Source organism: Opisthocomus hoazin, chromosome 5, assembly GCF_030867145.1.
Source record: "Opisthocomus hoazin isolate bOpiHoa1 chromosome 5, bOpiHoa1.hap1, whole genome shotgun sequence".
Classification (NCBI taxonomy): domain Eukaryota; kingdom Metazoa; phylum Chordata; class Aves; order Opisthocomiformes; family Opisthocomidae; genus Opisthocomus; species Opisthocomus hoazin.
This window is the reverse complement of record NC_134418.1, coordinates 64,883,462-64,901,591: the sequence shown is the minus strand read 5'-3', so window position 1 is coordinate 64,901,591 and position 18,130 is coordinate 64,883,462. Positions and strand designations below refer to the sequence as shown.

At 54.0% G+C, this 18,130-nt stretch overlaps 2 protein-coding genes across 2 annotated transcripts in view; one reads left to right on the top strand and one right to left on the bottom strand.

Moving 5' to 3' along the window:
* Positions 1-16,368, bottom strand: part of PRAG1 (PEAK1 related, kinase-activating pseudokinase 1) — a 46,828-nt gene extending 30,460 nt beyond the window's left edge. Inside the window, exon 1 of the mRNA XM_075421549.1 lies at positions 16,187-16,368. The gene's annotated coding sequence lies outside the window, so the exon portion shown is untranslated. The remainder of the gene's footprint in view (positions 1-16,186) is intronic.
* Positions 16,369-16,787: 419 nt separating this feature from the next.
* On the top strand, positions 16,788-17,541 carry CLDN23 (claudin 23). The gene has a single exon (XM_075420126.1). It carries the CDS (start codon positions 16,788-16,790, stop codon positions 17,487-17,489), a length of 702 nt encoding a protein of 233 aa, XP_075276241.1. The 3' UTR covers positions 17,490-17,541.
* Positions 17,542-18,130: the final 589 nt, after the last annotated feature.

Below are 18,130 nucleotides of genomic sequence, written 5' to 3'. Positions count from 1 at the left end.
CTGGCTTTTTTCCTCCCTCCTCAGCGGTGTTTGGTGTTTACAGGCACTGGGAAACATTTGCTCCTTGCACTCCTTCCAATGGAGCGTGGGAAAAGCTCTCACCCGAAGCAAAAAAAACACGGGAATTTGCTTTCAAGTCTATTCTTCTCACTCTCTTTCTCTCCAAGTGAAAAGCCCTGAGCTGGCTTTTTTTCTCTGTGAGGCAAGTTTTCTGGCCAAGGCAAACTGGTGTTTGTCTCTCCTGCTGTCAGCGGAGTGACAGGCATCAGTACAAGCTGAGGGGCATGGCAGTGGCAAATCAGCCAGGACGGAGGGAGTGGTAGCAGGGCAGACAGGGCCTGTGTCCACCTTCGCCCCCCCTTTTAGGTCAGGAAAACAGAACATTTCAGCTTCAGTAGAAAGAAATAAGGGCTTGTTTGGGGGGGCATTTTACTCCCAGAGGATACAGAGAGCCCTCGGTTTGGTGCTCGGCTCACTGAGGCAGGCAAAGAAGAAAGGAAAATTAGCATGAAAAAAAAAATGGAAGCCCTGCTCACTGGCTCTGGGGTGAATAGGTAGTGAGCAGAAATACAAAAGCATCCTCCCCTGTCAGGAGCAGCACCAGGGTTTCTCCCACCCCTCACCCAGCTGCTGTGTGCTGGATCTGTCCGATGAAGGCAGCCCCTGCACCGGCACCTGGCGCAGGCAAGCGTTGAGTGCCGTCAGCCCCGTGTGCCCAGAGCTCCCGGGGCTGGGCGCCCAGCGGCTCCGTCCTCACCGGCACCTCAGTCTCCAGAGAGCTGGTAGCAGGAGGAGGCTTCCCATCCCAGCAGCCCACATCTGCCTCCACTCTGGGCTTCTCCACCTGGTCCAGGAGGCTTCAGGTGGCCTGTTTGCAGCAAGGCTAGGGTGATGCAGGGAGGCAGGGAACACTCAAGCAGAAGAAAGAGGCAAAGTCATGCAATTCCTTGCCCGGGGGACCACTCCTTCTTCACAAAATAAGGCTGAGGGACCCAGCAGGAGTCTGCAGAACCCACAGGACAGTGACAAACCTGGAGAAAAAGGAGCCCTCAGGGAGATGGCCTCTCTCTACACCCAAGGATGCTGCTAGGAGGGGAAGAAAGCTACACTTGTCCCCATGAGTCCCCCCACAGTCCTCTCTCCAGTATTACAGGTCAACCCTGGGACAAGCAAAAAGACAACTGTAACCCCTGATATGACCCAAGAGACCTACTCTACGTCCAGACCAAAGAGGGAGGAATACCCTCTATACCCAGAGGTCGAAGGCAGATCTCACGGGCTTCCAAACTCCATCCTGCAAATAACCTGATGCCCCCAGCACAATATCTCCTGTGCGAAACTCCCTCCCCAAGAGGTGCCTAAGGTGAGCAGCTGCGGAGGTAGCCAGATCCAGGAGGAGATGTTTGCCTTCTCCATCTTCCCCCCCTCCCCACACCCTCTCTTTAATTGTTTGCGCATCAAGAAACGACTTGCCGCGTTGCAGCCTCCCAAAGGGAAGCAGGCACTGAACTCGTAACCTGAAACTGCCTCTCAGGGAGACAGCCAGCACCCACCTCCCTCCGCTCCCACCTCCTCTCCCCGGGCTCATCCCCGCCTGAGCAGCAGCCATGTCCTCCCTTCGCTCCGCTCTTCAGCAGCTACAACCTTCGCTGTTAATGAGCACAGAGGAAAAACAAGCACAGAGCTGCCATTCAGTGCCTCTCTCAGACACCAAGACATCTCTGTGCATTAACAATCCCTTTCAAAAGCCCTCTTCCTCGCACACATCTCCCCCCGCCCCCAGCCCCCAATGCTTTTCAGGAGTGACTGCGATTCATCTGAGGTGCGAAACAGCACGGTAAAATTTTAATACAGCCTGAACACGATGTGAGAGCGTTCAACCGTTTTTCATGCAGCTCGCCTGTCTCCAGCAACTGCTTTGAAGGCAAGATCGCTTCAGCACTGCGTGAAGAGCTTCAAAGAGAATATTTGGGACTGATTTTGACACAACTTAGAGAAAGCAGGAAGCCTCTGAACACAGTTCCCTCAAAGGGTGAGAGCCAGCAAAGGAACATGCTGGCTGTTACCATGCCTCCCTGCCGAGGGTTGGTCCAGCTGCGCTGTACAGGAGGGCCTGGGAGGACCAGAGCTGCGAGTACCTGTAGGATACCAACCGGTCCTCATCTCCACAGACTCCTGCGGGGAAGAGATTTCCCAGTGGACTGGTGGTGATATAACAGCCCTGGGACCGATGGTCTGCCCCCAGCTGTGATCTCAAGGGCTGGGAAGCAGGGGAGAGTTCTCCACGCCCCAGGGTACGTGTGTTGATAGGAAAAGTACGTAAATAAGGCAAAACACTTGGGTTAGCCCAAACAGAAAGAGATAGTGATAGCACCTAAGGACTCCTCTACAGCCAGCAAACAACAGGGAAACAAAAACAGTGTCCCAGAAAGTGGGGCTAAGAGATGAGTGAAAAACAGCACAGGCAGAGGGTACTTCCCAAGGCAGGGGTTGGAAGACTCCACGAGCTCAGCTATGAACTTCGCTGCTTTTCAGTGTCACACACTGTTCCTTGGCTCCCTGGGCCTCTCCAGCACAGCACTGCCTTCACACAGGGAAATGCTCTGGCCCTGGAGACCTTTGACCTCAACTTGGGAACGTCAAAGGCCAAAGCAAGAAGCTGAGCTCCACATCTCCAGGTGCCCTGCCACAGGGCAGCTGGCAGCTCCTGGTGATCTATCTTGTATTGTCTCTGCTCCCACACCACAGGCAGAACATCAACCAAAAGCACCTTGTCCTGAGTAGCAGGGATCTGCTTCAGTACTGAGCAGCTCTCACAGCTCCTTCCCAGATCATCCCTTCCCATTTACCTGCCAAACTGGCCCCAGTAGTACACGTCAGCCCAGGGCTGCTGGAAGGATGGTGGGAAGGTGAAGGTTGCAACCCTGCATATCCTGTGCCATCAAGAAAGGGAGGATGAAGCCACTGAGAAGAGGGTAGGTTTCAGCTGGTAAAACCCCTGGGGGTACTGCAGCATTTGGCTTTTCTCTGCAAATTATGCAATGAGCCAAAGTAATTTGCCTCCTGGGCCACTGCAAAGAGAACTCAGAAAGGTAGGAGTGCCTTTTTTTTAAATTTAAAAGCAAGTCACAACACAGGCTCATATGGGCTAGGAAGCACTTGGGCAGCAAGGCCATGGAGGACAGGGACAGCAGCCCTCACGCTTTGGAGGAAAGGACCCTCTCGACATCAAGGCAAGGCAGCCTCAGTAACTGTAGTGCGGTTGTCTGGGAGAGTTCAGGGCAGCTGGCCTCTACTGCCCTGCAGAGACAAGCCTGAAAGGACCCCAAAGTGCGCAGACCTGCACAGGGTTGAAGGGAGCACAACCACCTGAGCCCTAGGTTTACATGAAGATGGTGCAATTTTTGAAGGTCTTTTGGCATCTGGAGCTACCTATGGAGAGGAATCAACCTGGTATCAACCTCAGGGTCACTTGTCACTCCAAAAGAGACCGTTCCCCTTCCCAGGGCTACACTCACGACCAGTTTTCCCTGCAGAAACATCTTCACTTAGCAGAACTAGCATCTGTGCTGACACATCCCGAGCATTTGCAGTTTTTCAGAGAAGAGCAGCTGAAGCACTTGGCCTGGCTGTTTGGGAGCAACAAGTGCAGAGAACACCCGGGCTGCACATAGCCTGAGAAATCCCAAAGTGGAGTTATTTTGGGGAAAAACAGTGGATTTCAAAGCTGAGCTGTATTTTCCAGAGATTCAGCAGACACATCTCCTAAGACAACTTTTGAAATGAGAGCTCTCCAAGTCAACTGGGAAGTGAAAAAGGCATGCGTACCAACCTTTCATCAGAGTTACCCCAGAGAGGGAGCAGAGGCATCATCTCACCTGCAGCAGGGCTGTTGAAATGCAGACATCAGCTACTCAGCCTCCAGCAGGACTGTGCCACCCCTAGAACCATACCAGCAGGGTGCCCGGGCTGAGGATGAAGCTTCTTATGCCCAGTTCATGCTCTCTCAGCTGCAGGAAGACGCAATACGGTGACCTATCTGCTTTCTGGAGGTCTGCTGCTCCTAAAAGGTTCCTCACAGGAGAATGGAGACAACTGAATGCAAACCACGTCTACACAATTTAAGAAAACAGCAAAACTCAATTAGCTAATGGGCACACTTAATGTTGGCTGACACACCCATGAGCATAGGCATGTCTGCAAGGAAACGTCAGAGTTTCTATGTGCTCACACCCCTTATATTTCAAAGCCACCTTCTGAACTAGGAATGACAGGGGAGAGAAAAAGCAACCAGCAGTTCTGTGAGGGAGCAACAGACAGGACAGCTGAGCAAAGGCTGGTGTGACAGGAAGGGATCACAAAATCAACAAAATGGGGCTTAAGCACAGTCACCGTCAGCACTTGCACATAAGGAAGGAATTGCCTACAAGCCACCATTGTGGAGAAATCCCCCAGATCCTCCCCCGGAACTCAGCACGCCGGGGAGCCTCTCTAATTTGTCTGTACACTAATGCATGCAGGAGGGGGAATAAACATGAGGAACTGGAGATCTGTGTGCAGTTGCAGGGCTGCGATCTTGTGGTGGGATGGCTCCCTTGACAGGCTCTTCAGGAAGGACAGGATGGGAAGCTGAGGAGGGGGAGTTGCCCTTCATGTGAGCGAGCAACTGGAGTGTGTGGAGCTCTCCCTGGGGATGGATAAGGAACCAGCTGAGAGCTTATGGGCTATGATTAAAGGGAGAACAGGTAAAGGTGATGTTATTGTAGTGAGTGTCTGCTATAGGCCACCTGACCTGGAAGAAAGTGGATGAGGCCCTCTAGAGAAAGGAGCAGTCTCATGTTCACAGGCCCTGGTGTCCTCACGGGGGACTTCAACCACCCTGATACATGCTGGAGGGACAGCATAGCAGGACATAAACAATCCAGGAGGTTCCTGGAGCGCACTGATCATAAATTCCTCCTCCAAGTGACAGAGAAGCCAACGAGGAGGACTACTCTGCTGGACCTCATACTCATCAACAAGTAAGGGCTCATTGTGAATGTGAAGATCAAAGGCAGCCTTCACTTCAGTGACCTTGAGATAGTGGAGTTCATGATCCTGAGGGGAGGGAGGAGGATGGGAAGCAAGCTCACAAGCCTGGACTTCAGGAGAGCAGACTTTGGCCTCTTCCAAGATCTGCTTGCAAGAGTCCCATGGAATAAAGCCCCTGGAGGGAATGCGGGGTGGGGGAGGAGGGCGGGCAAAAAAGGTGGTTAATATTCAAGGATCATCTCATCCAAGCTCAGGAGAGCTCCATCCCAACAAATACAAAGCCAGGCAAAAATGCCAGGAGGTCTGTGTGTATGAACAAGTTGCTTCTGTCCAAACTCAGACACAGAAAGGAGGCATACAGAGGGTGGAAGCAAGGATGGGCAACCTGAGGGGAATACAGAAATGTTGTCCAAGAATCTCTGGCCAGATTCAGTTTCAGTTGGGCTTTAGCTTTCCTAACTCCAGAGAGCGATGTGGAATGAAAACCGCCCGAATGGCCAGGCTGGGGAAGTGGGCTGACAGCAAAAGAAGTTCAGTGACTTCATCAAGTTCAACAAAGAGAAGTGGAAAGTCATGCACCTGGCGAGGAACAACTCTAGGCACCAGTACATGTTGTGGACCACCCAGATGGAAAGCAGCTTGGCAGGAAAGGACCTCGGGGTCCTGCTGGACACCAAGTTGAGCATGAGCCACCAATGTGCTGTTGCAGAAAAGGCTAACGGTACCCTGGGCTGCATTAGGAGGAGTGCTGCCAGCAGGTGGAGGGTAGCGATCCTTCCCTCTGCTCAGCACCGGTGAGGCCACACCTGGAGTGCTGTGTCCAATTCTGGGCTCACCAGTACGAGACAGACACAGACATACTGGAGAAAGTCCCACAAAGGGTCATGAAGATGATGAGGAAACTGCAACAACTCTCCTACAAGGAAGGGCTGCAAGAGCTGGGATTGTTCAGCCTGGAGAAGGGAAGACTCAGGGAGGATCTCATCCATGTGTACAGATACCTGCAGGGAGGGTGTAAAGAGGCTCTTTTCAGTGGTGCCCAGTGACGAGACCAGAGGCAATGGGCACAAACTGAAATTCCAGGGTACTGTGCCGGGCCGTAATGTGCAACAGGTACAGCACCCTGGCATCAGTACCAACTGGCTTTTGGAGCAGCGCAGAAAAAAACCGCAGAGGGGTGGGAAGATACACAGTATGTTTCTGTCCTATCCCCTTTCCCAGCGGCTGTTTTTGCTGAGATAAGATTTGACCTCTCAAGAGCAGCATCAGACAAACCCAGTCCCCCTTGGTATTTTATCACTGGGCAATGATTTATGGAGCAGTCTAGGAGAAACCCCAGCCAAGGTAGAGAAAAACCAGTCTCAGAACTGAATCCTGTTTGGCTTTGCAGCTGTAGCTGACATAAAGTTGAATATCTCTGAAAGATCAGCCCTGCAAAGTCAAGCCTGCTGGCACATTATCAGGCTGCAGGCACTAGTCACTGAGTAAAATTCTGTCTGGTTTTGTGCCAGAGAAACTCATAACCAAAAGGGAACCTCTGCCATAAAAATCCCCTACCTTCTCTAAAAATGAGCACTGGGGATGGGTACTGGTCTCTTCCTGAGTGGAAGGGAAAGCCTTGGTCCCTGTATGAGGTTTACAGCTGCTGATCTTATCTTCTAGCTATGTGGGCCTTTGTCCCTCATTGAGATGGGCCAAAATATATCCAGGAGTGGCTGCATATATTGTGGGTAGAAAATTTTCAGAGCAGCTGAGAGCTGGAATTTGTGTTCTGAGTAAGATGAGCTCCTACAGCATGAGTTAGCGGATGTTTTAGGTGATTCATTGTCTTCTGATAACTGCCCAGCTCCGAGGCATGCGAAAACAAGGTAGGTCTGAGTGAATCAGAGGGCTGAGGGAAGAGTATTGGCAGTAGTTAGCAAAGACTTGCACATGTTTATTCAGGGACCAACCTGTAAACTACCACAGTTTTTCAAGGTCTGCAGTGAACTTCCTGGAAAAACTGGGTCTTCTTAGCTGCCAGATTTGGGGTGTGCCTTGGGTGTGAGCCCCTTGCTCCATCCTCCAAAGGCAGGCGCTGTCGTGATAGGCCAGAATAGCCAGGCTGAGCCATCTATATGTGGCAACTCCTGCCCACCCTCCAAACACATCTCCAGTAAGTCCTCTGTGCCAGGCAGCAAGAGATGAGGTCTCACTGGTGCTGCCTGGATGATCCTGGGTGTCTCCAAAAGATGGGAGCACCTTTTCTTCCATCTTCTGCTGGCCTCCAGGACACATCTCCAGATTCTTTGGCCTTGGTTTCTCCACCAGGCACCTAAGCTACAATAACGTGCTTCTCTCTACAACTGCCAAGAGTATTTGACATGTGAGTACCCACAGGTTACTTTGGAGAGGCCAGATGAATGACAAAGTCTGGAGAATGAAGGAAGGAGCAAGGAACTCAGTGCCACCTCCTATCTACATCACCGCTAGCTTCTCACTTTAAACCAGAGGTCAAGCATTTGTCACGGAAGGAAAAGGAGCAGAAAACACAGAGGACTTTGCAATGCAGCTCAGTGGCCTTGCATACATCGCAGGGCAAACTTTGTAATTATACCTTATCCTAATTACTGTTGCACCAGCAAAACAACAGAACAGGCACCAGCACCCAGGGCACCCAGGGAAGTCCTGGCCATGGGAAAGGATGCAAGCATTCCCAGCCCTAGCTATTAAATCCCAAATTCTGGTGCTCAGGAAGCTCAGCAACAAGCTTGCAAGTTGAGACATTTCAGCAAGGTTATCTCAAATGCAGCAGCAGGCCTGAGCAAGGAACGCAAGGTCGGCTCTTCCGTATGCGCTGCGTTTCCATTGTACATACAAGTAATATGGGGCCACTTAGCAGGACACTAACACCAGGCCAAAGGAAAAGAAAGGACTGCTGTGTCCAAGTGCAATGCAGATGTGCTCCTCATGCAGTGGAATAACCCAGCTTTGGTACATGTTGAATATTTTCCTTTGCAGACCCATGGCAGCACTGTCTGGAAAAGCCCTCCACAGCCTCTGGTCCAACCTCTTGAAGCAAGCCTATTGCCAGCACTGATGCAGGCCAGCCAGATTTGTCTAACCAACACCCAGAAACCCCCAAGGGTGGCAAGCCACAGTCACTCTGAGGACCCATCCCAGGGAGATTTTTTTCCTAATGTGCAGGCTGAAATCCCAGTGCTGCAGGAGCAATTCCTTGTAAAAAGCTTTTTAGAAAAGGGAGGGGAGAGGAAAAGAGGAGAGCAGAGGAAAAATCTGAGAATTAGGAAAGCTCAAATGTTTGCAAGTGGCTTTAGACTGAATCAGCTAGCTCTGTGCCCAGTGTTCGCCTTGCCAATGACTGCTTACCAGTGAGCAGATAGCTTATGTGTTGCAAAGCTAGTGATGGACATGAGAAGCAACTGTAGGAGGGTGAAGAGGAAGGACCAAGGGGTGGGGTGAGACCATCACTCTTCTTCGTTTGAGGAAAGTAAATGGAAGAAACTGATGACTCTGCTGCCTTTCTTGCGTTGACCTTGCACATAGAAGTTAAATCTAGAGGTGCATAACTCACTAAAGGGATCAGCTACCTTCCACAAACCACCAAGATAAAGAAAAATGACTAGCTGAGACTTTGCAGTCTCTCTCTTAGGCACCTACAGCCAAGCCCTTGCCCCGGCGTTTCACCATGACGATGAACAGAAAAGGGGTCGGGAAATGGGCCAGGATTGCGAAAGAAGAGGTTCACGAACTTTCAGCTAGGTGAAATGTATATGAGCTACAGCAACTCTCATTATCAGAGGAGGAGCCATCTCCAGTTCCCAAGCCAGGCTCTCCAAGAACTGCTGGAGGGCTGGAGCAGAATGAAAGAAACGGCAAAGAACGAGCGCAGCATCCTGTTTAAAAGGCTTGAAGTCAAGTATAGATCCATAATTCAGTGCCTGGAAAACCGACCTGCACAAAGGATTAATTCAGAGGCACCAAGGGGCTAACATGGGGGCCGAGAAGCAGACAACTGGGATTTCTTAAGAACTATTTTATACCAAACCATTTTAATTTCCTCTCTCAGAGATTTGGCTGATAAAGGGGAAGCAGCAGATGTGACAATTTTGACCTCCACAGAAGACTTTGTGTTATCCCATTCAGACTTCTTTTCAGAAAGGGAAATACCATCTACATGAAAGATGCATGTAAAATTGGTGTAAAAATAGCACCTTGATCTGGTGACAAGAGCTATTGGTGGCTTATGTCAGACTAGAAGGACATACACAGAAAGGAACAGCAAGAAAATGGTCCTGTCTTTGGTATTATTCAATGCTTCCATACTGTGGGCTACAAGCCACGCTACGGTGCCTTAGAAACATTGTGGATAATTTTAAAGAAAACGACACCAGAGAAATGCCAGAAAGTAGGTTCATCAGATGACCTTAAAGGCCTGGCAAAGACAGGATTTGACATCAGTCAGATGAAATTCAGTCAAGTCAGGTGTGAAACGCTTTGAAATCAGATCAGTCCAACCCAAGGAAAGAATGGGACGTGGGATGAAACAGGCCACAAACTGGGCAGGGAATCATAGAATCATAGAATGCTTTGGGTTGGAAGGGACCTTTAGAGGTCATCTAGCCCAGCCGCCCCTGCAGTGAGCAGGGAAGCATGCTGGAAGCAAGCCTTCCTCTGGTGGTGCAGAGGAGGACACGTCACACACTTTAACGATGTTTGCAGCTCTATTCCCATCACTGAATAAGTGTCAGGGACCAAATAGGTGCCACAGAGGGATTCCTATTCAGGGGATGGACGCAGTTCACCCTAGCTTTACCCTGCCCATGACTGCTGTGTCTACCTGCTCTCTCCTTCCTGCACAAGCGACTGGCCGAGGCAAGGGTGATGGGGACAGGCAGCTAGCCAGGGCCAGCTGCGCCCATTACAGCTTAGCCTTAACGGAGCTCCACCAGGCTGGGAACAGTGTTGCATACCAAGTTTCCATGTGGCCCACAGCTCATGCCTGCTTTGAGAGGGAGCTGATTCCCGAGGGATGCTGTGGCCAGTGAGCAGCAGCCTGCCCTGGACACTCCCAGAGAAGGGCAGACCTGCAGCCAGCCACAAACACCCGGCCACCACAGCCAGACCAGTGAGAAAGTCCCATCTGAGTGGGGCACAGGCCAATACCACCAGCAGAAACCTCTGCTATCTCCCAGGGCAAGAACAATCAGGCCACCCCATCCTGGAGGCAAGACCACCATCTTGCAGCCCTCCATAGTTTCTCAGGTGCCCAAAATCCCATCCATCCATACGACAGCTTCCCACTGTCACCAGTATCAAGCCCCCAGCTTCTGAGTGAGGGCACCCAGTACATCCCAGGGCCAACCAGCAGGCAATCCTGTGCCTCACGTGAGCAGCAAGTCCTGCCAGGCTCTTCATATAGGCTGTGGCACACTGGGCATCCTTCTGCGAGTCAAGCAGCCTCTGGGTGCTTTGAAGCAGCCTGGCATTTTAGGAAGAGAGAGGACTTCTGTGACATTTCATGAAGAGCTTTCTCACCCTGATGATTTAGCAGCAGCCTTTGAAATTCAGCAGCGAAAAGTCCTGCAGGTAGGGCTACCAGTGATGCTGTTTACGCAGTAAATTTTCATTATGACAGGATAGGAACCATGGTGAATGATGATATTCCTCCTCACACACTCTCCCCTGCCACAGCCCATGGCTTTTCAGCCAAGCACGTGTCTTTGAACATTCAGATGACAGGTGCAGGCAGCACACACCGCTTTGGGATTGCAGCGGTTGCCTGTTGTCCTCCCCGAAGGGACCAAGGCTAGAAAGAAGCAGATGCTGGCAGCACTGCAGGGCACAGGTCTAGAGGAGTGGGTTTTTTTAGCTTGGCATAGAAGGAAAGACACAAGGTACCCAAGACTAATCCTGCTCTGCTTGTTACCTGTGCTTCACATTCTCTGTGGCTGGTGATTTCACTGGACATTCCATGCCAAAATCAATTAGCTTTGTCTTCTCCACTGATGTACTGACTGCCTCAAAAGTATCTGTTGATGGTATCAGGCACATTGAAGGTAGGCTATACTGCATGGATCTGACACCTTGCCAAGAAGAAAAGTATTTTCCTTTCATTTGCAAGATTTCTCTGATTAACCTGGAAGAGTTCCTGTGCTTTCCTTCAAAGGGAGCAGGATCCTCCTCCGGAGCAAAACTGGCGAGTCTGTTCACCAGCAAGCAAAAATGGAGGGAGACGCAACAATCCTTCCATCTAAAATGTCCACACAGTTCACAAATACAGTGGGGGAATTTCCTGCTGTCAAGACAGATCTCATCCCACCAAAGTTCTCATCCTGTCCACTATCAGAATAAAATACCCATAGACTAGAAGTCCCACTGTTCCTCAGCCCCCAGAACAGGCATGGGACACAGCTGTCTGCCGCCTTGGGCATTCTCTAGACGAAAGGTTTAAGGAGGTCTTTTCTCCTGCGGCCTCGGCCATACGTCCAGTGGTTTGACCCACAGAGCTGACCGAACTGCTAGAAAATACATAAAGGCACAGTCATAAGCCATGTACACTTTGCTTTCAGGCCTTTCAGCCCAACGAGAGACCGAAGTACGTGCAGATGAGTCACATTTACAGTAACTAGATGAACCACATCGTGAAGCACTGCTTTCGCCTTGCCAGTTGCAACATGCTCTGCACCCACGGGCATTGGCATTGCCCTTTAGCTCCCAAGCTCTGTGGCCCAGGAACTGGACAAACATGCACCTTTCACAGACAGACACAGCTTCAACCACTCTATTCTCTGTGTCTGAAAAGGTCTGCACCTCCGAAACCCAGCACGAGATCTTCATGTCCAAACCACTCTCAACTGTTTCAGGATTGAATCCGACACAAATAGATACAGCTACAAAAATGCTTATTATATTGTTCTCTGAACTGAAAGCAAAAAATCAGAAGCAGCACTGGGCAATCTGGTAAGCCCAAGTGCAGCAGTTTGGAAGTGAGGGAGTTTAACAGATGAGTAAATACCCGGGGGGCATCTAATAAGGCTTTCAACAACTCATTCCCAGGATCTAGCCTGAATAGTGTTCAGAGCCACAGCTGGGCTGCAGAAACAGAGCAGGAACAACCTCAGCGCTCGCTGACGGATTTACTGCTCCCTGCAGGCGCTGCAGGATGCTGCCGCCGAATTGCACGGGTGTATGCGGCTCCCGCACGCTGAGCTTTGAGCGGGGGGCCAGCCAAGACTCCCGCGGGCCGCAGGCCTGAGTGCGATAAGCCACCGCTGGGTCACAGCCCCGGAGCGGGACCTGCCAGCACGGGGCTTGCAAGCCCTTGCACACCCAGCACATCCCCTGGTCTCTGATAACCCCTCTAAAATGCGTCCTCGGGGGCTGCCGTCGCCGCCACGGCCGGTCTGGAGGGTGGCAGGTCAACGGGCAAATGGAAGGCTGAGAAATCTGCTCGCAGAAGTCACACCCTGAAGGCTGGAGAGCTGGGGCAGGGAGCTGCACGCTGGGTGCCAACTGCCGCTGCCTGTGCTCTGGGGAGGACGCACAGACGTCTGTTCCACATTCAGCTGGCGGGGAGGACTGCAGACCCTGTCTTGCCTGGGGACTCGTCCTTGGCATCCCGGCGGGCACACAGACAGCAGTGGGAGCTGGTCTGAGAGCAGCCCATTGCAACTGCAGCTGTTTGCACAACGCAGAGCATCTCCTGGCTGCACTCACGTGCTGCCTGGGCTGTGGCTGGAAAGCAAGGATTTGTTGATGGGGAACCCTCATTTTGCACTCTTAGAAACTTCCACCTCCAAATTCTAGAACAAAAAGCAGCAAAAAGAAATGGTCAGGACCAAGTCCTTCAACCTAGACATTTGCCTAATGAGACTTTCCTGGGGGATGGAGACCTAGGAGAGGCTTAGACAATGAGACCTAATGCTGAAAAACCTAGCATGGGCTGTTTGAGCCATCCTGCTTTGCTCCCAGCCTGCAGGGATTCAGGGTTTCAACAGAGAGGCAAACACAGGTGGCTGGTGGACCTGTCTAAGGGGCGAGACCAGAGGAAATTGCAGCCCACCAAGTGTCCCCAGGTGCCGTTCCCAGCCAGTTCCTATCTCCTGCAGCAGGCAGGACACAGAGGGCTGCCAGGTTCTGCAGAGCAAATTCTCCTGAAGTGAGAGGGCGGGCGAAGGATACGCAGCCAGGGTCAAGCGTTGTGCCTGCTGGGCACCTGCCAGCCATCAGGCAGCCCAGTGAGGCACAGGAGATGTGCTGCCATTCACCACATCCACAGAGCTGGCTGCCACGTGGCTCGGTGTCCAGCATGGGCTGAGGCCGCTTTGACCCCAGAAGCGGTTGGGTATGGTATAACTTGCATCATATGCAGGCAGCGTGGTGCTGGGGGGCGGATCTTGCCGTATGCAACGCCCCAGGGTCAGTGGGATGTAAACAGGAATTACCAGCTGCAGGCTCCCGCTGGACAGCCCTGGCCCCGGCTCTTCCCCGCAGGGCAAACAGGATGCTGAGAGATCCTGCTGCTGCTGAGGACAAGCCCCGCAGCAGGAAGGGGAAGGGGGTCAAAGTGACCCCCTCACAAAATATGTGCCACCCCCCACTCTCAGTGTCATGAGCTCAGCAGACAGCATAAGGGCAGAGCTGCAGGAAAGCTCTTCTCTCCAGAGCCACTTTTTGAAAGCTCAGCTGGACCCAGGAGTCTGGATCAGACTAAGGATAACAAAGGAAGCTTTGGAGACTGTTGTGTGCGTGTGTCCCCCAGCTGTGGCCATTTCTGGCATCAGGCAAGGCCCAGCTATTACACCGAACTCTGCTCAGTTGGTGTGATAATGGTGTAATCCAAAAGCCACTAGTCCTACCCCCACTGACCCTACACTGAGCCCTGTCACCTAAGAGACACTTGTACTTGTCCAGTCTGGAGTCCCGTCACCACCAGGGGCTGGAAGCAGCCACCTAGGGAGGCAGGCGACAGGCTGAACACAGCGATACTGCCCTGAATGCGTTCCCAGCCTTCAACGAGGCAGGGTGTCTGAGGCTGGAAGCAGCAAACTGACGCTCAGTAGCCCATCATGGATTTTTCTTTTACATTTTTTTTCTTCCTTGGAATCAGTCTCAAGCTCTGACCATCCTGCCCTGGATCTTTTCCAGTTCCAGTTAGCTCAAGGCCTTCTGCTGCTCCTCCAATTTACAAGGAAAAGGGGGGGTTTAAAAAAATAATAAAATGCAAGCCAACTTGACCAAGCCTGGGTAAAGTTTCCATCAAGTGCTTAAAGAGATAACTTTTCCAAGGTAGGAAAAACTAAGTCACAGGCTTGGAGAAGTAGGAAACACCAAGTAAGGTGGCTCTCCCCACCCAGCAGCCAGGGAAACGTGGGAAGGAAGGCTGTTTCAGCCAAACCATTTTATCTCTGAGACCAGGCTCTAAATGCTTCCCCAGAGCCTGGAAAGGGCCAGGCTCTGCTTTGAATTGCTTTTCATACAGCCTCATTAGAAAGTAAAAGGGAAGAAATGAACAATCTCCAACTGTGTGGCGTCGGGAAACAGCTCTGTTAATCCCATTTCCTTCCCTGAGCTCACTCAAACATCAGGCCACATCACCTAATCTGCTTATTCTTGACCCGCAATCAGGAGCCTGGCACCAGCCCGAAGGGCAGATGCATCCTCCTGGGCATTATTAATAAATTAGAAAGGCCCAGGTTGTTAAACCTGACCGCGGTGCTTAATTGCGACACTCCCAGCACCCAGCTTCTACTTGCTGCTGCAGATCCAAGCAGTGGCCCCCTCCCAAACCCAAGCCGGTGGGAGCGAGGGCAAGAGGGGCAGAGCATGGCTGCGGGAGCAGATGAGAGGTGAAGGAAGGTGCTGCAGGGAGAGGCACCCTAGGGCAGGCACTGCACATCCCAGGGTGGGGGTGCCTGTGGCACCCCGAGCAGCAGGGCTCTAGGTTTCTTGGCCTATCTGGGATAAAACGTGGGTGAACCCGGCAAGATGCAGAATTCCTCCCTTTCCAGCAGGGCTGGCGCACGCCACACTCGCATGCCTGGGACAGGAGCGAAGCCCTCGCCAGCCACACAGGGCTCAGGGCTTGCTCCCCCCCGCTCACAGTTACAGCTCGGCCTTGCTGGTCCACAGCTGACCACTGCTTTACCTGCCAGCTTTGCCATCGAGCTGCGTTTTGTAACCTCAGCAAAAACCTCCCGAGCTCAGGAGGAGCCAAACAGCACCGATGGGTCCTCATCCACAGCGCCCAGGCTCACCATGCCACCCAGCTCACCACCAGCCTTTCTCCTGCCCAGGAGGACTATGTCTTCTCACAGCCAACCTCCGCCTCGTGTCTAAATGGAAAGGAAAATACAGCCTCCTGTGAGAGCCGGGACTAGAAGATGTCAGGCTCTCTCAGTGCCTGCTTCCGTCAGGGGCGGGGGTCCCGCGGCAGAAGGCAGCCTCGGGCAGCGCACCAGGCGGGCAGCGTTCGGTGCGTTGGTTGGACCCACAGCTCCGAGGGCAGTAATGGGTGGCTTGGCACCGGGTCAATGGCTGGAGCGGGGCAGAAGTCAAAAGAGTCAACAGGGCAGAGAAACAGCAATGCCTAGCTTGGTTTCTCAGCTGAGGAGTGCCAAATTTTAGCCGCGTATGACAAAGCCAGGAGCCCCCGGTCTGGAGCTGCGCACAGCCGGCTGTCAGCATGGCTGCCCTGCAGATGTGGCTGGGCACGTGAGGCTCTGGCTGAGCCTGACCCACCCCTGCCTTCCAGCTGGGCTGAGATCCACCGACCAACAGCTCCGCATCCATCCCTGAAACGGTCTGGCAGCCACAGAGCAGAAGGGCTTCGGGGGCACTCGGGGAATAGCTGTAGGACAGAGGATCGAGGAAGGGAGCCAGGGAGCAGCTGGTCCAGCACAGACCCACCCAGCCCTCCGGGAGCCCAAGCCCCCAAAGCCAGCAGAGCGAAGATGCTGTGGGACGAGCCTGCAGCAGCCCGCTGGATCAGCCGGGGTTGCTCGTCCCAAACCAATCCACAGAGGCTGCTGCCCTCTTTTGGGCTCAGCCCGACCGGCAGAAGTTCAGGGAAATTTGGAGAGGCCCAAGACCAGTGCTTTTTGGGGGCTCAGCACTCCGCATAGGGATTCTCAAAGGCGGTGGCTCCCCGTACCTGTCTCGGTGGACATCGGAGGGCCTTTTCCCGCTGAGACCCGGGACGCTGAGCCTGCGGGGGGCCTCCGGGCGCAGCCTGGGACCCGCAGGGCAGAGCCGAGCTCCGGAGCGGTCCCTGAAGGACGGGGAGACGCTCGCTGGGACGAAGAGCAAGAAGACGAAGTCCGGGAGCTGCACAGGTCTCCTGGGCCTGGGGAGGACCGCGGGGTCCTTACCAACCGCGAGAGCCGCCATCATTTCGCCTTAATTAACGCGAGCCGTAAGCGGGTCCTGCGCTGGCCCGGCGGGGAGGAGCCGGGACGGAGCGGTGCCGAGCCCCGGGGGGAGGCTGCGGCGTCCCGGTGCCGCCCGCAGCCCGGGGCGGCTGCCCGGCCCCCGCTGCCCGCAGCGCTGCGGGGGTTCCCGGGGGAGGCCGGACTCCGGGGCAGCCCTGCCCGCCCGCCCCGCGCTCCTCCCACCCCGCCGCACCGGCCCCGGCACTGACGCGGGGCACCCCCGCCCGCAGCGAGCCCCGGCTCCCCCGGAGACCCTCCCGCCCCGCACCTCTCTGGCGAGCGGAGGAGGATTCGGAGACAACCCCCCCACCCCCACCCCGCAGCATGCGGACGCCGCCGGCGATGATCGTGGGGCTGGTGCTGTGCCCCTGCGGGCTCCTGCTGAGCCTGACGGGCACGCTGGCACCCAGCTGGAGGCAGGTGAGCCACATCAGCGGCCAGCCCGCGGACCTCATCTTGGAGCAGGGCATCTGGGACATCTGCAGCGAGCAGCAGAGCAGCCACAACCGCCTCTGCGGGCAGGCTGATGAGCTGGGCTACTTCGAGGAGCTGGTCGTGCGGGTGGCCCGCGGGGTGATGCCCACCTCGCTGGTGCTAGCGCTCCTGGGCTTAGTGGTGGCTGCCCTGGGGGTTCGCTGCTGGCAGGAGCAGCCACGGCACCCGGTCGCTGGCGTGGCGGGGCTGGTGCTGCTTATCTCGGGACTGCTGAGCCTGGTGCCTGCCTCCTGGTACACCCACGAGCTGTGGGCGCTGCCCTCGCCGGCTGGCAGCACACTGGTTGTGGGCTACAGCTTGGTGCTGAGCTACTTGGGAAGCTGCATGGAGATCTTGGGCGGGCTGGCCCTCACCTACAGCTTCCACCACTGCTGCAAGGAGCTCAGGGGCCCCAGGCTGCCCCCCAGCCCTGTGCTGGAGACTGGGACGTGCTCCACCACAGGGGCTTACCGCAATCCTTGGGACGTGCAGGAAGATGAGCGAGACAGACAACAGTGGAGGAGCACCCTGCCTTGTGACTCTGACTTGTAGCCCCAGCACAGGGACAGCAGTGGGCACAGGCTGGCCCACCTGCCTGGCAGCGAGAGCAGCACTGGCTCCTGCCCCTCCAAGCCATGCCCTGCCCTTGGGCCACCTCAGAGCAGACTGGAAACGAGACCAAGGACCTGGCTTGCATCTCTGCAACCTCCTTGAAAGGCTGCTGTGCTCTGGGTTCCACAACTGTGCCAAAGTTGTGCGGGGTTCAGGACCAGCCCTGGCTCTAGTCCCTCCGTGCAGCTTTTAGCTCATCCTGCGCTTAGGCAAAGGCAGCTCCGGTGTTCCCAGGTGAGCAAGGTACAGGTTAGCACCATGTAGCATTCAATGCTGGGAACAGGGGAGGAGACACGTCCCTACCCAACTCGGGGCTGTGCAAACAGCAAAATAAATGAAGAGGAACGGGTGTGTGCTGTGGGATGGTTCATGAGCTTTTTGCCAGACAGGCTGGGCTGAGAGCCAGAGGGCACGGCTAACCCAGCTCCCCCGTGATTTGCCCGAAGCAGGAAGGAAAGGTCTGTAAAAGATGATAGGTAGCTTTTACAGCACTTTCCTCAAGGACTTTTCCCCTCCATGGTCAAAAACAGCTCTGGAATACATTTCTCCTTCATTGAGCACAGCCACAGATTACAAGGGGG